Raw genomic sequence first — 22,286 nt, 5'->3', positions numbered from 1 at the left:
GACAAGTATTGTGTGGTTGGCCCCTGATGCTCCCGTCTTATCTGTCCATGCCATTTGAGGAACTGTATTACAGTTTTGTCCTATTACTTGGACATCCCTCACTTGTGTGTTGTTTCATGCCTCATTCTTTTGTTTATGCTGCCCAGTCTGGAATGTTCTTCATACCCTCCTGCCCACTTCCTCTCCCTTTCAAAATAGGACCAAAGGTGTGTGGCTTTTCCTGAGCTTCCTGGGTAGACCTGACTTCCTTGATTTGGACCGCAGTTGTAGAACCAATGAAATACCTTTTCTGTTCTTGTTTTCATATATCTCTGCACCTGCTTGCACATAGCGCAGAATGTATTTTCAGTTCTCACTTCTCTAGAGCAACCCGTATGATTTGATTCTTACTGACTGACTGGGTGGGTGAGCAAATATCTAAGTGTGTGTTTTTGTTTTGCTTTTTTGTGTTTTTGATGTTTCATTTTATATATATATATATATATATAGGAAGAAGCAACAGAGTCAGAAATTAGAAAAGAAGAAAATGGTACTTGTGTTATTAAAAATGCTTCACAAGAGCAAACAAATGACAGTTTGACTCAGGTGGATGCAGGGCGCAAAAAGTATAAAAGTGGTAAGTTAGTGAATAGTTCTGAATTTTTTTTTTTGTTTAGATACTATTATTTTTAAATGTGTGTACATCAAAAAAGATACCTATTTCTTTAAAAATTTTTCTTTTCTTATTTTCATTCCAACAACTTCTTCCAGAAGCTGCTTCAACCCTCAGAAATTCTTTCTTACTGTTATTTTTATCTTATAGAATCATTCATGAAGATAGATTTGTACATATATTTAAAATTCACAGAAGTAAATGCTCTGATTAATGTGTCTGTGGCTACATTTTATAGATATGATGTTTGCACTGGGATTAGGAGAAGATGATGAATCACCTTGGGATTCTGAGGTATTGTCTATTTATATATCTATATCTATCTATATATATATATTTTTTTCTTTTTTTTGGTACTGGGGATGGAACTCAGGTCCTTGCATTTGCAAGGCAGGCGGCAGAACCACTGAGCTAAATCCTAAGCATTAAGTGAGATTTAAATATAAAGGAGGTTAATTTGACTTTACTTTCTCACCTGTGCATATACCTATAAGAAATTATTTCCTCACATTTTTTAACGCATAGTTAATAAAGTAATCTCTCAGGCAAGATGACACATATCTATAATTCCAGTACTCTGGGAGGCTGAAGGAAGAGGATCACAATTTCCAACCCTGGATAATCTAGCAATTTAGTGAGACTTCGTTTCAAAAACTAAAAAAGACTAGGATTATATCTCAGTAGGAAGATCTGGGTTTAATTCCTCGCCCTACAGATGAAGGAATGAATGAAGTCTAAGTACATTACTGCTGCATTGTACATTTCTGCTCATTTGTAGGACTCATTTAATGAAGCCAGTGCAGTTAAAAATTAAGGCTTAGAATGGCTGCTATCAAGAAATCACACAATAACAAATGTTGGCGGGGTTGTGGGGAGAAAGGAACCCTCCTCCATTGTTGGTGGGAGTGCAGACTAGTGCAACCACTATGGAAATCAATATGGAGATACCTCAAAGAGCTTGGACTGGAGGTGCCATTTGACCCAGCCATCCCTCTGTTGGGTATCTTTCCAAGAGAACTAAAAGAATCATATCACAGAGAAGTATGCGCACCCATGTTTATAGCGGCACAGTTTGTAATAGCTAAATCTTGGAAACAACCTATTTGCCCATCAGTTGGAAACTGGATAAAGAAGTTGTGGTTTTTCTATAAAATGGAATATTACTCAGCCATAAAGAGCGAGAGAATAGATTCATTCATAGGAAAATGGATACATATTGAAGATATACTCCTAAGTGAAATAAATAAGTCCCACATGTGTAAATACCAAATAGTTTCCCTGGTGTGAATATTCTGCAACAATGCATAAGATTCTAATAAGATTACTGACATTTAGAAATGGGAGGAAAGGAGCTAAAGGTGTAGGGAAGGTGTGATACGTAGGGGAAGAACAAAAAGGGAAAAGAAAAAAATGTGAGAGAATGAAAAGATGAAAATAAAGTGTTTGTAGATGGGGAGGGGAGGAGGGGGTGAAGGGAGGGCAGAGGTAAGGGGAAAAAATGAGAATCAAGACTTGCCATGTAAAGGTACATGATCCCACCAATGAATGTAACTGTACTGTATCCCTAAATGTACCAATAAACTCAATAAAAAAAAAATAAAAAAAAATTAAGGCTTAGATGTTACAAGCAATCAGCTTGGATTCTGAAATTAAGTTGATCTAAAAACTAAAGAATTCTTCTAGATCAGCCTCTATGGCCAGTGAAATTCAGAGAAAATATTTAGATCATAATTTTTACAGCTTGTAACTTGGAAACTTAATGAACTGAAAGTATTATTGTATTTGGATTGCCAACTATTATGGTTTGGGTCTGGATTTCCCTCAAAACCCTCATTCAGTTAGAGGTAGGTGAATCTGGAATGTATGATGTTGGGATTACAGCTATGTGATTACCTAAAGCACTACACATGAGTGACTAGCACTGCCCTAATCCCGGTAGTTTGAATGGAATAAAAGAGTCAGAAGATGGGGTAAAGGTTCCTTGTTGCCTTTGTTACCTTGTGGCTTCCCCATTGTTTCTCTTTGGTGATGCCTGTTTGTCACCCCTGCCTTGGAGCCAGCCAACTATGGATTGCGACCTCTACAGACTGTGAGTCAAATAAACCCTTTCCCCCTCTAACTTTGGGTGTTGGGTATTTTGTCTCAACAAGGAGAGAAAAATAACCCAACAAGTATAGATCTGCAAGGAACAATTCAGGAGAAGGAAGAGATTGAGGAGTCGTAAATACATGACATTATAATCACCGTTTGGTTTTGTTATGTTTTAAAAAGCAGAAACCAATTTTGAATGTGGAATGTATTGAGTACCCCCTTTATGGCAGCCACTCCCGTAGAGAGGACATTTGTAAGAAAGGCCTGATATCTTAGGTAGAAACAGCTGCTGCATTGCCTGGGAATGCTAGAAAACTCTGAGAGGGTTTGTAGTTAAGATGGGAAAGAGAATGAACTGCTACCTAATTAAGGATGAGAAGAAGACAGTCATGTCAAAGTGTAAGAGGACATTCTGGACAGAGAGAGCAGTCCACATCTGTCCATCTTTTTAATATCCTAGAGTGTCCAGGAAGCAGGAAGTACAACTTTCATCATAATCACTTCTAGTTTTATAACGTATAGAAAATAAAATGTATAAATAAGCACTTGGAACCTTTTAGAAATGTAATAAAAGTTCTTATGCTGCCCTAGTAAGGCTTTTTATACTTTCTTAAAGTTCTTAATTTGGAAATAGTTGCATACAGTGTCTAATATTTGTGTACTGTTATTTCAATGTAACAAAAAATTAATGGTATATTTTTATTTTTAGCCATTTTTCCTATCAATAAAAATTTTACCAAAAGCATTACATTTTTTTCCCTAAGCCCTTGTTTACATAAATGAATCAGCTTTTACTATGTTGTTTGTGAGACACTGAAGTTTCTTAGCTTGCCAAGTATTTTAACACTAAAATGACTTCTGTGATTAGAAATATTAAATGCTGAATTATAGCAAGTGTACTTACAAGAATCTGTTTAATCAGCAAAGGGAAAGGGACCATAGGGGGTGAAGGAACAAAGGTGATCAATAAATGATAACATATGTACCAGTTCCCCAAAACAAATGTAATTATTATATATCACAAACATTCACACACAAAAACATCTTATAGTTTAAAAATATTTCATGTATATCTGTATTTTTAAATAATGTTATTTTGGGCTGGGATTTAGCTCAGTGGTGTACCACCTGCCTTGTAAGCACAAGGGCCCACGTTTGATCTCCATTACCAAAAAAAAAATAAATAAATAAATAATAATAATTATCCTTGTTGGGGAATGCAAAGTATAGTTAGGTATTCTGAAGCCAGATTGAAATAATGCACATCAGATAGTATTTTGTCTATGAATCTCTCCTGTGGCATGCTTTACAACATCAGCACCCATGTGGAGATACAAAGTGGGCATGACATAAGGTTGTCTTTGAAATGTTCTGGTTTTTAGTATGTGCTTCCCATTATTAAATCTAACTGATTTTGGGGGGTTTTTTGAGACAGTGTCTCACTATGTAGTTCAGGATGGTCTTAAACTTATGGCAGTCCTCCTGTCTCAGCCTCCTAACACTGTGATTATAAGTGGGCACCACCATTCCTGGCTCTGATTGTTTTTAAGATAGAAAAATGAGGTATCTTCATAGAAAATGATTAGGAAATCTTTATTCAACTCATTACTGATGTACTATTTTTAATAGAGTCTCTCTGAGAATCTTCCACAGAAGTCTGTTGATCATTTATCTGGACCTGCAGATAAAAAAGGAAAACATAGAGGAAACAGACAAGTAGAAGGTAAGAAATATATATAAATATATATATTTTTAGAAAAGTCATTGACAGTGTTTTTTTTTAATCCAAAGTATTGCTATATTCTAATAGCTGAAGAAAATTACCTATTAAGTACATAGTAAGGAAAAAGAGAAGTAAAGTAGTTATAAGTTACATATATCAACTTTCAGCAACAGGTTGAATTTGAGAGTTGCTAAAGGAGCTGAATTATTAATTCTATTCAAGCTATGATAAGGTCTGAGAGAATTTGGAAAACATAAAGAGGAGAGAAAGGAGTGAAGAATAAGAAAGAAGAATAATGCAAGGAGTAAATGAAGGAAAAACAATAAAGTATGGGGGTAGAAAAATAATGTACTTCTTTAGAAAAAGGAAGAGCAAGGTATGAGAAGTGGAACAAGAATATAAAATGAGCTTTCAGTACCAAATCTTGATGGAGAAATAGAGCAGAATTTTCCACTTTTCTTATCCTCTCATCATTGGGAATGCATTGAGGATTGAAGTACTATATTATGCAGAGCTGTGTTTTATTTATTACAGATAAATATAAACATACATGATCAGCCACACATTTGCTTTCAGTGGTACCTTGTTTCATGAAGGTACTATTCTGGTTACAGAATTTCTTATAAAATGTTGCAACTTTTAAAAGATGCTATTTCCCAAGGTAGTATATCCAGAATAAGAGCACTGAAAAAAAGAAAGGAATAAGATTCATTATGGAGAGGTCAGGGAAATTATGGTCCATTAAAAAATCCATTGGAAAGCTTATGACTTACACTTTTTATTTGAGGGATATGATGAGGAGGAACCATGCTAGATTACAAAAAATAAGTTTAGGTAAGGGGATTTGGTAAAGGCTTTGTATATAGTGTATAGGCTAGAGCTTTTCAACTGTAATGAAACCCCTTGTTGGGGACTGTGTTAAACCATTCCTCTGATTCAACAGGCCTCGGGTCCTCTGTTTCTAGTAAGTCCTCAAGTGATGCCAATGCTGCTTGTCCTCAGACCACCAGGAATGGCCGGGTATCAACTTCCCTTCAGAGAAATCTGAATAAAGAGCTTATTGGATAATAGTTCAAGACAAAAGAGGGCCGAGGGAAAGCATAAATTCTGTTTTTATTTCTGAAAATGTTTCTAGCCACAGGAAAAGGAGCAGAGGATGAAGAAATAGAAATTAGAATCCTATGATACCACTGCCAAATAAGGAAATAGTAGGAATAATCCATAAAAAGGAGTAAATGCAGCTAAAACTAGAGAGACTTATAAGAAAGTATCAGGCTTATAGATAACCTCTATCAATGAAAGAATCCAAGTCCAGCAGGTTCAATCACTGTTTCAATTTATGAGTGTGACATTCTCCCCAACCTGCCTTATCATTCCAGTGTGCTCATGCTTAGATTATGCATACTCTAACTTCTTACATGTTTTGTTTTTTCTTGCCTAAAGGCTGCCAAACTCCAAGAGGTCATACAAGTGGAACCAGTGACAAATGTGCTAGACTTCTTTTACTGGGATCCACTAGATCGACCTTATAAACAGCTCATAACTGCTAAACTATACTACTTCTGTGTTGGTTTCTGAAGTCCCTTGGACCTTATCTTTATCCTCTTTGTGGGCTATATTCATAGTAATCCTGCTGACCTTATAATTTATACCATGAATTCTTAAATGTTTCTTTGGCTTTTTCCCTTCAGACTTAAAAGCTATGTAGCTCCCACGATGACAATTTCTGGCATCTATTGAAGGCCTTTAGATAGACCCTCTGTAGAGTAACTCTAACTGCTGATCACAAGTAGGACCCTTTTCAGGTGGAAGTAGCCAGAGCTGTCTTTGCCCTTTGCCTCCTCACAGCACTTAGGGGTACTTTTTCAGAGTAGGGAGCATTGCAGATAAATAAGTTAATTAGATATCTTATAGGTAGTTAGATAGGGCCTCCCTCAAGGAGCCAGCCCTCAAGGAGCCAACACAGCAGGGAGCCAACATGGAGGACAATAAAGCCAGGTTCACTGTGACCAGAATTGTAAAAAGAGAGAAACTACTATACCCTTGTGCTTCCCCTAGGGATAAATAGCAGTAATTGATATTCTAAATAGGTATCAATCACCTGGGTGGGGGGCCAAGGTTTTAACCCAGCCTTTCCAGCTAATATCTCTGATCCCCACCCTTATTGAAAATCCTTGTATACTTTCTACATGATTTACTCCCTCATTTGAGCCCCCCCCATTTAATTACTATTACCTGGGTGACTGTACTAATCTTATTGTTTGGTCATGATTTTGCCCCACCTTTTAAGTTTCCATTGGGTCTTATAGTTTTGTTCCACTTTGTACCCACCTTACCACATGACTTTGCTGTATAAAACAGCTTGGAGAAGTGAGGTAAGTGGGCAACCCACTTTCTGGTCCCCCTTCTATCTCTGTATACAGAAGCTGTCTCTTTTAGACAGAAGCTTTCTTTCCCTCAGATTTTTCCTACTCTTAAAAAAAAAGGAATAAATGAACAGAATGAAGACCATAAATCTAGATATCACTTTTGAAAGGAAGAGGGATTATTTAGTGGAAAGAAGAAAGGAAAGAAGGAAACTAGATAGGTAACTTTGGAGTTAACAATGAGGAAGAGAACTCAGTTCCTGTGGTCTCGCTGTATGTTCATTCACACATTGGAAGAATAGCTTATTGCTGTTCCAGAGATGATTAGGAGAAGGGAGGAGTACTAGAATTAGGTTGAACTGTAGCCACTCACCTCCTCTCCTTATGTCACTATCAGGCATCAAAGTTTTATGCTTAATTGATAACTGGTTATTCACATGAGAGATTAACTTGCATATAGAAGGGCTGACTTTTTTAAAAGATAGCTAAATTTTTGATACAATAAAAGATACTCACACAAATCCTTTAAAGACTAACATAATGTACCAAACCAGTTTTGAAAATGAGAGACATCATGAGTTCATTCCTTGAATACCAAAATTGTTACTTTTTAGTAAATATCACACTGATTTTGAAATATAAAAGGTAATTAGTATCAAATAATTCTATGACAATTCAGCTTATCTTTTCCTTTTCGAAACTTATTGTGCATTATTTCTTAGATGTGATTTATATACCTTCTTGCATAAATGGATCAAGAAACTTTAAGATCGCTAAACTGGAGGATACAGGAAATGTAGGCATACCAGTAGCCCACAAGGGTATGAAAAAAAAAATCAACATTTTTATTAACTATTATTCTACAAGTATATGTCCAAGCTATTCAATTCAGAATAATTATTTGATGAGAGGAATGATATATTCCGCTGAACTGTTACCACAACTTTGTCCTTTCTGACAAATTCTGACAATTTCAGGACAAATTGAAGAACACAATTAAATACTTGTAGTGTAATGGTATACCATCAGCTTTGACGTCCATCCTCTCAGGGTCATGACTTGCTGAGATCACTTTCTCCATCAGTCGGCATGTATATGCACATTGGTATATGCTCACTTTTCTGTTTTAGTTATGGCCTTTGGAAGCATAATCTCATTTTGGAAATCTTAACAGCATGTATTATTAGACCTGTATTATGATTTTTCCGTCATATTGTCCTAACGAATGGGGGAGAAAACCCAAAACCTAAAGTAATTGCTGCTAAAGCAGAGCATGAGGATTCAGCTCCATGCTAACTCTGCATGAATGTGTGTTTGGCTTTCTCATATTTACACATAATTGATTATGTTTCCCTTTTGCTTTTCAGAATCAGCTGAGGAATGTCTTCACTTGAAGGTAATAACTTTGTATCTTGAATTGACTAAGTGCTTCTTGAAATACATAGTATTTATTAAATATCTCACTTCAAACCCCATTCAGCCTGCCATTGAAAGGAAAAGTACTGTTCTGAATAAAGCAGTAGCAATGGAGGATTTATGGACATGCAACTCAGGTAAATTCTGCAGTACAGATCACTCTGGAAAGTACAGTACATTAAAATGTTTGAGATGTGCACAGTCTTCTCATTATGTTTTTCCCATATTTTTGGATGGATTTGACATAAGTAATTCAGATGTGATGTTGATGTCCATATTTACAGTTAAGGTGTTTACAAGCATAAGAGAAAAAAAAATTTAATGTGTTAAGATATTTCTACTTACGTTTTAATACCCTAATGTTCCCATCTTGGATCCTTAATCATGTCATCATGTCTGTAGTAACAAATCTTGCAACATAATAGATTACGAGTCATCTCCTGCTGTAGTGACTACAAGCTGTACCATCCAAAGTTATCTACCCATACAAGTGACTTTTTTTGCTCCTCCTCCTCTCTTTGCCTTCCTCTTCACCTCCCTCCTCTCTGCTGCTGAGGATTAAACTCAAGTAAATTCAGAGCCTTGCATATACCAGAAGTTTTTCTGGAAACAGTTTGTGGAATCTTTTAAGAGGTTCAGGCCTGCACTAGGTTTATTTGGCACAGTTTCCTTCCATTAATCTCCCTCGCTTTATTCATATGGCACACTCATCCTCATCACTTTTTAGAGTGATTGATCTCTGAAACAAACCTGACCATAAACCACTCTTCAAAGCATTAGTGTCCAGGCATCTTAAAGTTACCTATAGACTTTCATGATCTGACTTCTAATTTGTCTTCAGTCCTTTGTCTGCCCTCATGAATACTCTGGCTTTACTAACAGCTAGTGATATTTTCCTTTGCACTCTTATTTTTAGACAAGTACCACCTGTATTTCATACTTTCTTTCTCTTTTGATACTGCCTTTTATGCTCTCAGTTTCCTGCCCTCTGTCTGGCCAACCTCACTGTAATTCTGAGCTCAGGAGTTAGCTCTAGAAAAGCATACCTTTTATTTATACTCTTTAAACCCCACTGCCTAGCACTTAGCAAGAATTCAATAAATATTGATTAAGATGAAGGAAAGCTGTGTATACAAAGATGATTTTAAAGATTGTTCCACCCATTCCAGGAGCAAAATGGTTAACAAAGAAATAAGTTTGTAGTTTAGGTGGTAAAGATACAGAAGAAACATTGATAAAAGTACCAAAGAAAAGGACACTTATGTACCTCTGGAAAAAAAATCACAAGGAAAACTAACATAACAGACTAGTCATTAAAAAAAGATTTTTAAAAAGTTGCTTATAGAGTGAAGACATCTCAGATAAATGGGTATTCACTCATAAAGGTGTAAAAAGTAACAGTAGTATTAGAGATAACACACTGGGTTATTTAAAAATAGTTATGAGGTAAAGAATAGTATGTAGTGTGTGTGTGTTTCTGTGGAATTTTAAATGTTTCTGAGTGTTCATCAGCTAAGTTGATGAATTCATGATGAATCTTTTAAGAGATCTATATGTGTTCAATGCAGTGTCATGTAATGTCTTTCCAAATGATTTGTTAATTTGGGGATAATTAAAAGTGTTTTTAAAGTATTCATCCAAAAGTTAGGGTGAATTCAAATTCTTACCTGGGAAAATAAGAATATATTTGTATTATTAATTTTTTTCTATTTTATACTCTCACTTTTTATCTATTAAGTAGCTTATTTTACCTTTATATATACATTTTTCAGAAGAACCAGAGGAAGAGCAAAAAAGGCTTGATGGCTGTGAAAATAGCCATGAACAGGTGGGTAAAAATTTAAATTTATATTTCTGGTTTAATTGTTTAATTTGCTTTAATAAGGTAGTTTAGACCAAATGAAATTACTTTTTTGACTAGTCTTTAGAAGCAATAAATCACAATTTAATATTTAATTTTTTAAATATTTTAGCTAATCATAGACAAGCTATTCTTAGAATATGTAGTAACTTATAGCTAAATTTTAGAATTGAGCCACAATTTTATTTCCTGAAAAATGTCTGTGCTTCCTTCTGTATAATATCCAATGTTAGAAACAATGTAGGTATGACAACATTGAGTTGGATGGTGTTTAACAGTGATTATCCCTCAAGGCTCAACATTAGAGTTTCATGTTACCAATCGCTATGTTAAAGATTCAGTTCCTCCTTAACAGATTCATTGTTTACATTGAGAGATCAGAAAATCACCCAGCTACCTAGTAAGAGAATCATACCTTCCAAAATAAGAGTTTTGGTATTACAATACAAATAATAGCTTTCTTATTTCATTTCAATATGAGAAATTGGTAACTATTACTAAAATGTTTTCATTCACTGTCTTTAGTGTAAATTAGAATATGTTACAACTGGATTTAACAGAGGTAGTTCATATAGATGCATAACACTTGCAGACACTGTCATGGTGTATAATTTGAATCATTCTTATGGTGATTTGGTCTCTTGGTAATTTATAGGTCATGTATACTCGTTACTAATCTTTAGAAAAAAGACTAATGTACTCTTAGGGTTCATTATGTAAAGAATGGTAAGGTAAAATATTTGAGAAAAGCTTTATAACATTAAGCATCCTCTAATTTATTTTTGGTAAATTTAGCACATACTTGAGTCCCCACAAACATGGACAAAGTTAAGTTTCTTGGATCATGTTTTTCTCTTGTTTTAGGGAAAGGTATATTATTTTTCATTTCTTCGTTAGAATCCATTGAACAAGAAGTATGTGAAGACATCAAACTGACTAAATTTTAATTTTCTAGTTTTCCTTTTTTCCAAACCTTTTGATTATTATTAATAAGATTATTTTAAAAATACACACCCCTAAAGAAAAGACATCTGAGAATCCAACCAAGGAAACTGATGTTCCACTTTCACATCTGCAAAAAGTGTCTCAAGAACCAAAAAGAAGTATAGATGGTGATAGAGGGGATGTGTCTTCACACTTGCGACCTTCGTGTGTGAAAAAGCATGAGGAAATATTGATCTTAAAAGACAGCTTAGAGCAGAAAAATAATGTACAACTCATGCCTAATTATTTAAAGGAGAGGATGGGTGAAATCTGTGAAAAATAAAAATTTGCTTTGTCCTGAGCAAGAGCCACCATTTGAAAACTCAAAAGGTGAAACACATTTTCTTATTAGTAATGTTTATGATATATAATAAATACATGCATCTTGGGGAGTTGGTACAGGTACATATTGCATGAATCCTAGTCCTTTATGCTTCCCCTTACCCTCTTCTTTCTTAAATCCATTTAGATTTCTATTTGCATAAGATCTATCTCCTTGTATCCTATAATCTTTTATTTTGCTCTTTGAATTATTTATACTTTCAATTTCCCATATAAGAGAAACCATCTGATGTGTGAAGCTTCTGTGACTGATTTATTTCACTAGCATTAGGGTCTCAAACTACATCCATTTCCTACAAATAACTAAAATTTATCCTTCTGTATATTTTAGTAGTACTCCAACGAATATGAATATATATGAATATATATATCTATATATATATCTCACATTTTCTTTATCCATTCATCTGTTGATGGACATATAGGCCAATTCCAAGATTTAGCTTTTATGGATTTTCCTGCTATTAATAATGGGTATGTGTGTACTGTTGCAGTATGATGTCTTTAACTCTTTGGGGAAGATACTTAGAGAATAGCTAGATTGAATGGAATTTCTAATTTTACTGTACTGAGGGATCTCCATAGTGATTTTTTTTCTTTTTATTGAGTTTATTGGTACAATCTAGGTATACAATACAGTTACATTCATTACGGGGATCTTGTACCTTCACATGATAGGTCATGGTTCTCATTTTTTTCCCCTTGTCCCTGCCCTCCCTTCACCCCCTCCTCCCCTCCCCATTTTCAAAACCTTATTTCCATTTTTTCATTTTCTCCTATTTTTTTCCCTTATTCCCTTTCCCCTACCCTTCCCACTTTTCCTACACCTTTAGCCCTTTTCTTCTTATTTCACACAATTATCCCATTACGATCTTGTGTACTATTATAGTTTTTCACACCAGAGAAACTATTCAGTATTTATAGGTGTGACTTATTTATTTCACTTAATAGTATATCCTCAGTATGTATCCATTTTCCTATGAATGACTAATTTCTCATTCTGTATGGCTGAATAGTATTCCATTTTATAGAAAAACCACATCTTTATCCAGTTTCCAACTGATGGGCAAATGGTCTGTTTCCAAGTTTTAGCTGTTACAAACTGTGCCGCTATAAACATTGGTGTGCATATATCACTGTGGTATGATTTTTAAATTTTTTTGGAAAAATACCCAGCAGAGGGATGGCTGGGTCAAATGGAACCTCCAGTCCCAGCTCTGAGGTATCTCCATGTTGATTTCCATAGTGGTTGCACCAGTCTGCACTCCCACCAACAATGGAGAAGGGTTCCTTTCTCCCCACAGCCCTGCCAACATTTGTTATTGATTGATTTCTTGATAGCAGCCATTCTTTGTGGGGTGAGGTGGAATCTCAGTGGGGTTTTCATCTGCATCTCTCGAATGACCAGTGATGTGGAACATATTTTCAAACAATTTTATTTGCTGCTTTTACTTCTTTGTCTGAGAAATGTCTGTTCATTTCAGATGCACATTTTTGAGTTGGGTCTTTATATTTTGGGGGGCTGGTTGTTTTGAGTTCTTTCTCTTTTTTTTTTTGGTACCGGGGATTGAACTCAGGTCCTTGCGCTTGCAAGGCAGGCCACCAAACCGCTGAGCTAAATCCCTGGCCCTTGAGTTCTTTATATATTCTAGATAATAGTCCGTTGTCTGATGAGCAGCTTGTAAAATTTTTTTCCCACAGTGTAGATTGTCTCTTAGTTCTTTTGATGGTTTCTTTTGCAGTGCAGAGCTTTTTAATAAGATAAGATCCCAGTTGTTGATTCTTTCTGCTAGTTCCCTTACTACTGAGGATTTGTTCATAAAGTCTTTTCCTGTGCCAATGTCTTCCTGAGTTCTGCCTAACTTATCATCCAGCAAGTTTAGTGTTTCTTTTTTAATATTTGTATCTTTAACCCACTTTGATTTTAGTTTAGTGTATGGTGAAAGATAAGGGTCTAGCTTTAATCTTTGGCAGATTGTGACCCAGTTTTTCCAACACCATTTATTAAAGAGGCTGTCTTTCCTCCAGTGGGGATGGTCAGCTCCTTTGTCAAGATGAGGTAGCTGAGTGCATCTGGAGTTGTTTTTGTGTCTTCCAGTCTGTTCCACTGATCCTCAGGTCTGTTTCTTTGCCAGTACCATGCTGTTTTTATCATAGTGGCTTTGTAGTATAGTTTCAGATTGGGAATTGTTATACCCGCTGCCATGTTGCCTAGTATGGCTTTTGCTACTCTAGGTCTCTTCTGGTTCCAAATGAATTTTTGGATTTTTCTTTCTAGTTCTGTGAAATATAGGGTTGGAATTTCAATTGGAATTGCATTGCATTGAATCTGTATAGCAGTTTTGGTAGTATGGCCATTTTCATTATGTTTATTCTTCCTACCCAGGAGCAGAGGATATGTTTCCATTTTCTTACATCCTCTTTGATCTCTTTTTTCAGGGTGCTGTAGTTTTCAGTGTAGAGGTCTTTTGCTTCTTTTGCTGGATTGATTCCTAGATACTTCATTTTTTTAGGGTGGTATTGTGAAAGGAATTGTTTCCCTAATTTCTTGCTCAGTGAGTCTGTTATTTGTGTGCAAGAAGGCTATTGATTTTTGGATGTTGACCTTATATCCATCTACTCTGCTAAAAGTGTCAATTAAGTCTTGAAGTCTTTTGGTGGAGTTTTTTTGTGTCTTCAATGTAGAGTATCATATCATCAGCAAATAATGACAGTTTAACTTCTTCCTTTCCTATCTGTTGCTTTAATCTCTTTCTCTTGTCTAATTGCTATGGCTAATGTTTACAGAACTATATCGAAGAGGAGTGGTGATACTGGGCATCCTTGTCTTGTTCCTGATTTTAACATGAACATTTTCAGTTTTTGGCCATCGAATATGATGTTGGCTGTTGGTTTTCATAGATAGCCTTTTATTAAGCAGAGATATAGACCATCTATTCCAATTTTTTGCAGCGTTTTTATCATGAATGGGTGTTGAATTTTGTCAAATGCTTTTTCTGCATCTATCGAGAGGATCATGTGGTTTTTGTCCTTAACTTTGTTAATATAGTGTATTACATTTATTCATTTACATATGTTGAACCATCCTTTCATCCCAGGAATAAATCCAACTTGGTCAGGATGTATGATCTTCTTGATGATCCTCTGTATTCCGTTTGCTAGTATCTTATTAAGGATTTTTGTATCTATATTCATTAAGGAGATTGGCCTGTAGTTCTCTTTTTTAGTTACACCTTTCCCTGATTTGGGAATCAAAGTGATACTTGCTTCTAGGAATGAATTTGGAAGTATTGCTTCCCTTTCAATTTCATTGAAAAGTCTGAAGAGTAATGGCAGTAGTTCTTCTCTAAATGTCTTGTAAAATTCAGCAGGGAATCCATCATGCCTTGGGCTTTTCTTTGTTGGTAAGTTTTTAATTACATTTTCAATTTCATTGATTGTAATTGGGGTGTTTAAATGTTTTTATCTTCTTCGTTCAACTTAGGTAATTCATAAGTATCTAGAAATCTGTCTATTTCTTCTGTATTTTCCATATTATTAGACTATAAGTTCTCAAAGTAGGTATTAATGATCCTCTGGATTTCTGTGGGATCTCTTGTGACTTCATCTTTTTCATTCCTGATTGCATGGATCTGAACTTTTTCTTTCCTTTTTTTGATAAGGTTTGCTAAAGGTTTATCAATTTTATTTATTCTTTTAAAAAACTAACTCTTCGATTCATTTATTTTTTGTATCTTTTTCTTAGTTTCCATTGCATTGATTTCTGCTCTAATCTTTATCATTTCCTCTCTTGTTCAAACTTTGGGTTTTTTTTGCTCTTGTTTTTCTAGGAGTCTAAGATTCATCGCTAGATTGTTTATTTGAGATTGCTCTGTTTTCCTAATGTGGGCATTCCATGGTATGAATTTTCCACGTAGAACTGCTTTCATTGTGTCCCAGAGATTCCTGTATGTTGTATTGGCATTTTCGTTTATTTGTAAATCCTGTCTGATTTCTTCTTTAATTTCCCCTGTGATCCATTGATTGTTCAGGAGAGTGTTGTTCAATTTCCATGTGTTTGTGAAGTTCCTAGGGTTTCTTATGCTATTGATCTCCAGATTTATTGCCCTGTGTTCTGATAATATACAGGGAATAACTTCGATTCTTTTGCATTTATTCAAACCTGTTCTGTGAGCTAATATGTGATCTATCTTGGAGAATGACCCATGTGCAGCTGAAAAGAAGTATATTCTGATTTTGTGGGCTGAAACACTCTATAGACGTGTAGTAAGTCCAGCCATTCAAGAGTTTGGTTCAGTTCTGGTATTTCATTGCTGATTTTTTGCCTAGATGATCTGTCTCTTTGTGATAATGGGGTATTTAGATCCTCCACTACAATTGTATTAGTGGTAATTGGTTTTTCGTGTTTCTTAATATTTGTTTTATATAGTTGGGGGCATATATGTTTATGATTGTCATTTCTTCCTCTTGCACTGTTCTCTTTACAAGGATGTAGTGGCCTTCTTTGTCTCTCTTAATCAGTTTTGGTTTGAAATTTACTTTGTCAATAAGATTGCTACCCCTGCTTTTTTCTGGGCTCCTGTCACGTGGAGAATTGTTTTCCACCCTGTCACTTCCTATGGGCTTCTTTTTGCACTGAGTGTTTTTCTTGTATACAACATATTGTTGGATTTTGCTTCTTAATCCATTCTGCCAGTCTGTTTCTCTTGATTGGTGAATTGAGGCCACTGACATTGATGTTTATACTGATATGTACTGACTTATTATTGTCATGTTATTGTCCTTTTGCTGACTCTTTTTAATTTTTCCCCTCTCCTTTTAGTTTCTTGTCTTTGCTATTTGATTTGCTCTGTTGGGCCTCACAGTGTTGTGATCTTCATTGTCTTTTCTAGGATATTGTTTAAAATTCCTTGTAGTGCTGGTTTATTATTCATGAAGTTTCTCAGGTGTTCTTTGTCATGGAAGTATCTTATTTCTCCATCCATTTTGAAAGAGAGTTTTGCAGGATACATCAGTCTTGTTTGGAGGTTGTTTTCTTTTAGGACTTGAAATACCTCACTCAAGGCTCTCCTTGACCTGAGGTTTGTGTTGAAAAGTCTGCTGTGATTCTGATAGGCTTTCCTTTGAATGTGATTTGTTTCTTTTCTCTTATTGCTTGTAGTATTTTGTTCTTCTGTTGGGTTTCTGGCATCTTGATTATTATATGTCTAGGTGTAGATTTTTTTTTTGATCGTGGCTAGTTGGAGTCCTATATGCCTCACTTATCTGTATGTCTAATTCTTCCCTTCTGTTTGGGAAGTTTTCTGTCATTATTTTTTTTTAAAGTCATTTGTATTTTCTCCTGCTACTTCATGGATTCTTATCAGTGTAAGACTTAAAATCTCACTTTTACTCCTGGAGCGTGAACTCCCAAGAGGCCTCCACGGTGCTGGGCCCAAAAGCTCAGCAAGGCTCCAGGAGCTTGTCGGACAGCGAGAGTCACCCAGGAAGGAACAAACCAGGCAAGTTGGCAAATAGACTTTTATTAGCCTGGCCAGACGGCACTCCCGAAGCCAAGTAGCTCAGAGAGGCAGCTAGCTCAGAAACAGAGGCCATTTTATATAGGGCTGTGGAGGGGGTTTATACTCAAAACTTACAGGAAGGGGACAAAGGCAAAGAATCAGTTGATCTGAACTGATGGCCATCAGTCATATACTCGACCGTTACGTAGATCAGTAGATTGATTATCCATTGTTCCATTTAAACTTAGTTTATGATGTTCAGAACATTCAACTACAGGCAAGTAAAGAGTGGCATGATTGATGTTGAGTCTCTATGTTCACTACTGTTTCCATTTAGTTTCCCGGCTACTTTTAAGCAGTTACCTAACAATTCACAATTAATCATCAGTTATCCTATAAGGGATGGGGGGAGCAACAGTCTCTAGGTCGTTTGCTGGTCAACATGCAGTCGCTCTAGTTCAGTTAGACTCTTACATTCAGTCTTATGTTATTGTTCTTTGCATCATCTAGGAGTTGTTGGATCGATTTCTCATGATCCCTTACTGTTTTTAAGAGAGCTCTCTTTTCAAGGTCACTGTGATCCATCTTCTATTATCTGAGATTCTATCTTTGCAATCTTTTATTCTGTTTCGTACACTTTCAGTCGAGTTTTTAATCTCCTGGATATTTGTTTGAATGTGTAATGAATTCCATTTCTTTGGTATGTTGGGCATTGATTGTTTCCATTTCTTTCTTATGCTGGGCCTTCATGGTTTCTATTATGTTCCTGAGCGCATCTGTTTTTTGTCAGTTTTTGTTCTAGAGTCACTATTCATGACTTTCATTTTGCTCACCATCTCTATGGTTATCTGGTAAATTATTTCTGTTTTGAATTTTTCTAGAGCTTGATTGATCTGTTTTGTTACTTACTGTGCTGTGATTTCTGAGTGTCCTGGAGGTTCACTATTAGACTTTTCATCATCCTTTGCCCTACTCTTTGCCATTGGTGAACTGGAAGTCTGTCTTTGTGTCTTGCTTAAGTGTTTTCTCATCTTTAGTTTTGCTGTTGAGTTGTCCTTGATTCTATCTCTGGGTCATTAAATCTTCCTGATACTGTTGTGTCCCAGCCTTTGATTCTCTAATGACTCATACACATTCTCATTTTCATAATAGAGGAAACAACTTGTCAAATCAGTCCCTATGGTTTATCTCAATTGATATAATCAGGAACACAATAGGATCAATCACCACCCTTTATATACAGCCGTGCCTCTGGTGAGCGTGTCCAAGGACTGACACAATCAGGGGATCTGATGGGGGCTACGGGGTGGGGTGGGGGTGGGAGTGTGCTCAGTGATGCTACCCTCCAGGTGCTGGATCAGGAGCAATGGCACCCTCAGGAAAAAGTGAGGCTATGCCGACCAGTAGTTTGGCCCTGGCTGGTGGAGGGAGATCTCAAGTCCAAGCCAGCCATCTCCATAGTGATTTACGTGGCAGTTATACTAGTACCCTCACACCAACAATGTAGAACAGTCTCTTTCTCCCCACAGCCTCTCCAGCATTTGTTTTTGAGTTCTGATGTTTGCCACTCTTTTTCTGGAGTAGAGTCTCATTGTCATTTTAGTTTGGATTTCTCTAGAGACCAGTGATTTTGAACAATTTTCCACATACTTAATGGCCATTTGTATTTCTTTAGAGAAGGGTCTATTCATTTCAGTTGCCCGTTTTTTTTTTTTTTTTTTTTTTTTTTTTTTTTTTTTTTTTTTTTTTTTGGAACTTTTATTTTGGGAGGTCTAATTTTTCTTGAGTTTTTATATATTGTAGATATTATTCCTCTGTTCGAGGACACTTTTTCCCCTTCTGTAGGTTGTCTGTTCTCTCTGTTGCTGTGAAGAAGCTTGTTAATTTGACATAATCGTATTTGTTGATTCTTTTTAAAATGTTTTTATTTTGTTAGTACATTTTGTACTTCCTGTAGTTTACAGTCAACTTGGAGAATGGTTATATGTACATATTACAGCATGTTTCTTTTTTAAAAAACCCTTTTCCCAGCGGTCCCCTCCCCTCCCATCTTCTCCAGTTTCCTTATGCCATTTTTCATTCCTATTGATATTATTTGCCTTAGCTCATTTTATAGCTTACAATGTTTACATTAATTGGGATTATTGGCTTCCAGTACATGGCATATCTTTATTATTCTTATTTCCCCTTCCCCTGCTCCTCACCCCATGCCCTTGTATCCACTTCCCTATTGCAAGAGATCCACGCCCTGTACTTCTCTAGCCATTCTTTATCATTTTCTTTGTTTCTACTTTACCTCACTCAAATGAGAGATCCCATACATTATTTAAACTAGTATGGTTTATTTCACTCAACATTATATTTTCCAGGTGCATCTGTTTTCCTGTAAATGTGTGAAATTTGTCATTCTTTACAGCTAATTAGTATTCCATTGTATGTAGATACCACATTTTCTTTATCCAGTCATCTGTTGATGGGTATACAGGCTGCTTCCAGGATTTGGCTCTTAATGAACTGTGCTGCTATAAACATTTCTTTCTATACATGTATCACTATCTTGTGATTTCTTAAGCTCTTTGGGAAAGATACCTATCAGGAAGATAACCAGGTCACATTTGTTGATTCTTGGCGTTATTTCTTGTGCATTAGAGTTCTGTTCAGAATGTCCTTGCCTATGCCTATGTCTTCAAGAATTTAACCCCTTTTATCTTCCAGCAGATTGTTCTGTTTTAAAATCCATGTGTTTGACCCATTTTTATTTTAGTGCATAGTTAGAGATACAGATCTGGAGTCAGTCTTCTGCATGTGGTTAACCAGTTTTCCCACACCATTTGTTAAAGAGGCTGTCTTTCTTCCAGTATATGTTTTTGGCACCTTTGTCCAAGATGAGATTCTCCATGTGCTCGAGGGTATTTCAGCATCCTCTGTTCTGTTCCATTGATCTATGTGTTTGTTTTTATGCCAGTACCATGCTGTTTTTAATCATTTTTAATTTGTAATATAGTTTAGCTCTGGGATTATTATGCCTCTCTTCTGGTTCCATATAAATTTTAGGATTGTTTTTTCTATTTCTGTGAAGAATGCTGTTGCTATTTTCATTTAAATTGCATTCAATCTATAAGTTACTTTTGGTAATATGGCCATTTGGACAATATTAGTTTGTCCTGTTTGGGAACGGAGGATGTGTTTCCATTTTCTAGTGTCTGTGATCTCCTTTCTCAGAGTATTACAGCCTTTGTTAAGTTAATACCAGTTATTTAATTTTTTTGAAGCTATTCGAATGGTATTGTTTTACTAATGACTTTCTTAGTGTGTTCATTATTTATGTACAGGAATGCTACTGATTGTGTGTGTTGCTTTATGTATCTTTCTTCTTTGTGAAACTTGTTTATTTCATGAGTCGTTTGGTGAAAATTTTTAAGACTTCTATGTACAGGATCATGTCATCTGCAAAGAAGGATAGTTTGACTTCTTCCTTTGCTGTGTATATCCTTTTAATTTCTTCTCTTTCCTTTCTGCTCTGGCTAATGTTTCAAGTACTGTATTGAACAGCAGCGGTAAGAGTGAAAACTTTCTTCTGTTCCTGATTTTTGGAGAAAAGCTTCTAGTTTTTCCCCGTTTAGTCTGACGTTGACAGTGGATTTGTCATAAATGGCTTTTATTGAGTTGCTTTAAGTCTTTCTATGTATATTTTATTTTGTTCAGGGTATTTATTGTAAATAGATGTTGGATTTTGTCAGAGACTTTTTCTGTATCTGTTGAGATGACCTTGTGGTTTTTATCCTTGCTTATGTTTATGTTGTATGTAAACTTTATATATTTAACCATCTTTGCATCCTGGGCATGAAGCCAATTTGGTCATGATGTATGATCTTTTTAATGATTTGCTGCATTCTGTTTGCCAGTTTCTTGGGGAGGATTTTTGCATCTATATTCATTGAAGAGATTGGTGTGTAGTTTTCTTTTTTGTGAAGTTCTTGTCAGGTTTTGATAACAGGTTATTACTAGCATCAAAGTATGAGTTAGACAGTACTCCTTCCCTTTCAGTTTCATTGAAAAGTTTGAAGTGTGTCAACATTGAATCCTCCGTAACGTTCTTGAAGAATTCAGCAGTGAATCCATCAGGTCCTGGGTTTTTCTTAGTTGATAGTTTTGGGGGATTTGTTTTGTTTTGTTTTGTTTCCTGCGTGAATTTCATAGCTTGTTACTGGAGTACCTTCTTGGTTCAGTTTTGGTAATTCATATGTGTGTACACACCTGTCTATTTTTCCTACAGTCTACCAATTTATTAAGTACAAGTTTTCAAAGTAGTTACTTATAATCTTCTAGATTTCACCAATGTTTGTTGTGATCTTGCATGATCAGCAAAGGTTTAAGTATGAGATAGGCATGTTACAAGTAGAGTTTTTGGATTTGGAGAAAGGAAAGTTTAAGTAAGCTGTGTGTTGCTCAGACCTGTTACCTCAGCACTGTAGGAGGACCAGGCAGGAAGATGGCAATTATGAGCCCAACCTGGACAACTTAGCAGCTTAGCAAAACCCTGTCTCAGTATAAACAATTTATAAAAGGGTTACAGCTCACTGTGATGATCCTGGGTTCAATCCCCAATACTTCCCCCCAAAAAGAGGTAATCACTAGGTATGGTGGGCCACACTTGTAATCTCAGCTATTTAGAGGCTGAGGCAGAAGAATTATAAGTGCAACCCCATCCTGGGTACCTTGGTGAAACCCTGTCTTAAAAATAAAAAGGCCTGAGAAATAGCTCAGTAGCAGAGCACTTGCACAGTGTGCAAGTGTAGATCACATACTGCTAGTCCATTTTTCTATTTACCAGTTATTTTTTTTCTTTTTATTGAGTTTATTGGTACATTCTAGGTATACAGTACAGTTACATTCATTACTGGGATCTTGTACCTTTACATGACAGGTCTTGGTTCTCGTTTTTTCCCCTTGTTCCTGCCCTCCCTTCACCCCTTCCTCCCCTCCCCATTTACAAACACTTTATTTCCATTTTTTCATTAAAAAAAATTTACCAGTTACATTCTAATTTTCTACTAATGAAAAGCTTATGTATAAATTGGGGTTATCTAAATATAAAAATGCGTCTAGAAATAGATAATTTCTGCTATCTAAGTAATATGAATTCAGGAATTGTTATGTTTATTCAGTCCTTCATCAGTCTTTCTATGAGTCTCCCAAGTTGCATGTAACCTTGGAAACTAATTTAGCCTTGTGATCTGAATCAAGGTAAGCATAAAGGAAGTTGCTTAAAAAAATGATAAGCTCTAGGGTTTTATTATTCTACTGGCTTAAGAATAAATTGCATTTATTATGTTTAAACTATAAAAGA

At 35.7% G+C, this 22,286-nt stretch overlaps 1 protein-coding gene across 7 annotated transcripts in view; it reads left to right on the top strand.

Moving 5' to 3' along the window:
- LOC104854354 (ankyrin repeat domain-containing protein 26) overlaps positions 1 to 22,286 on the top strand; it is a 105,552-nt gene that overhangs the window by 23,678 nt on the left and 59,588 nt on the right. For 5 of the 7 annotated variants that reach the window (XM_010612847.3, XM_010612852.3, XM_010612848.3 and 2 more), the window contains 8 exons: positions 147 to 206; positions 490 to 616; positions 891 to 946; positions 4,373 to 4,466; positions 7,555 to 7,653; positions 8,200 to 8,228; positions 8,313 to 8,385; positions 10,021 to 10,076. In XM_010612847.3, coding sequence (XP_010611149.1) covers positions 147 to 206; positions 490 to 616; positions 891 to 946; positions 4,373 to 4,466; positions 7,555 to 7,653; positions 8,200 to 8,228; positions 8,313 to 8,385; positions 10,021 to 10,076 — 594 coding nt within the window. The remainder of the gene's footprint in view (positions 1 to 146; positions 207 to 489; positions 617 to 890; positions 947 to 4,372; positions 4,467 to 7,554; positions 7,654 to 8,199; positions 8,229 to 8,312; positions 8,386 to 10,020; positions 10,077 to 22,286) is intronic. The other 2 variants (XM_010612849.3, XM_010612850.3) reach the window with 2 other exon arrangements.

The sequence above is a fragment of the Fukomys damarensis genome, unplaced genomic scaffold, assembly GCF_012274545.1.
Source record: "Fukomys damarensis isolate Sample0158 unplaced genomic scaffold, DMR_v1.0_HiC HiC_scaffold_17, whole genome shotgun sequence".
Lineage (NCBI taxonomy): Eukaryota > Metazoa > Chordata > Mammalia > Rodentia > Bathyergidae > Fukomys > Fukomys damarensis.
The sequence above is the reverse complement of the archived record's forward strand: the minus strand, read 5'-3'. Positions and strand labels throughout refer to the sequence as shown.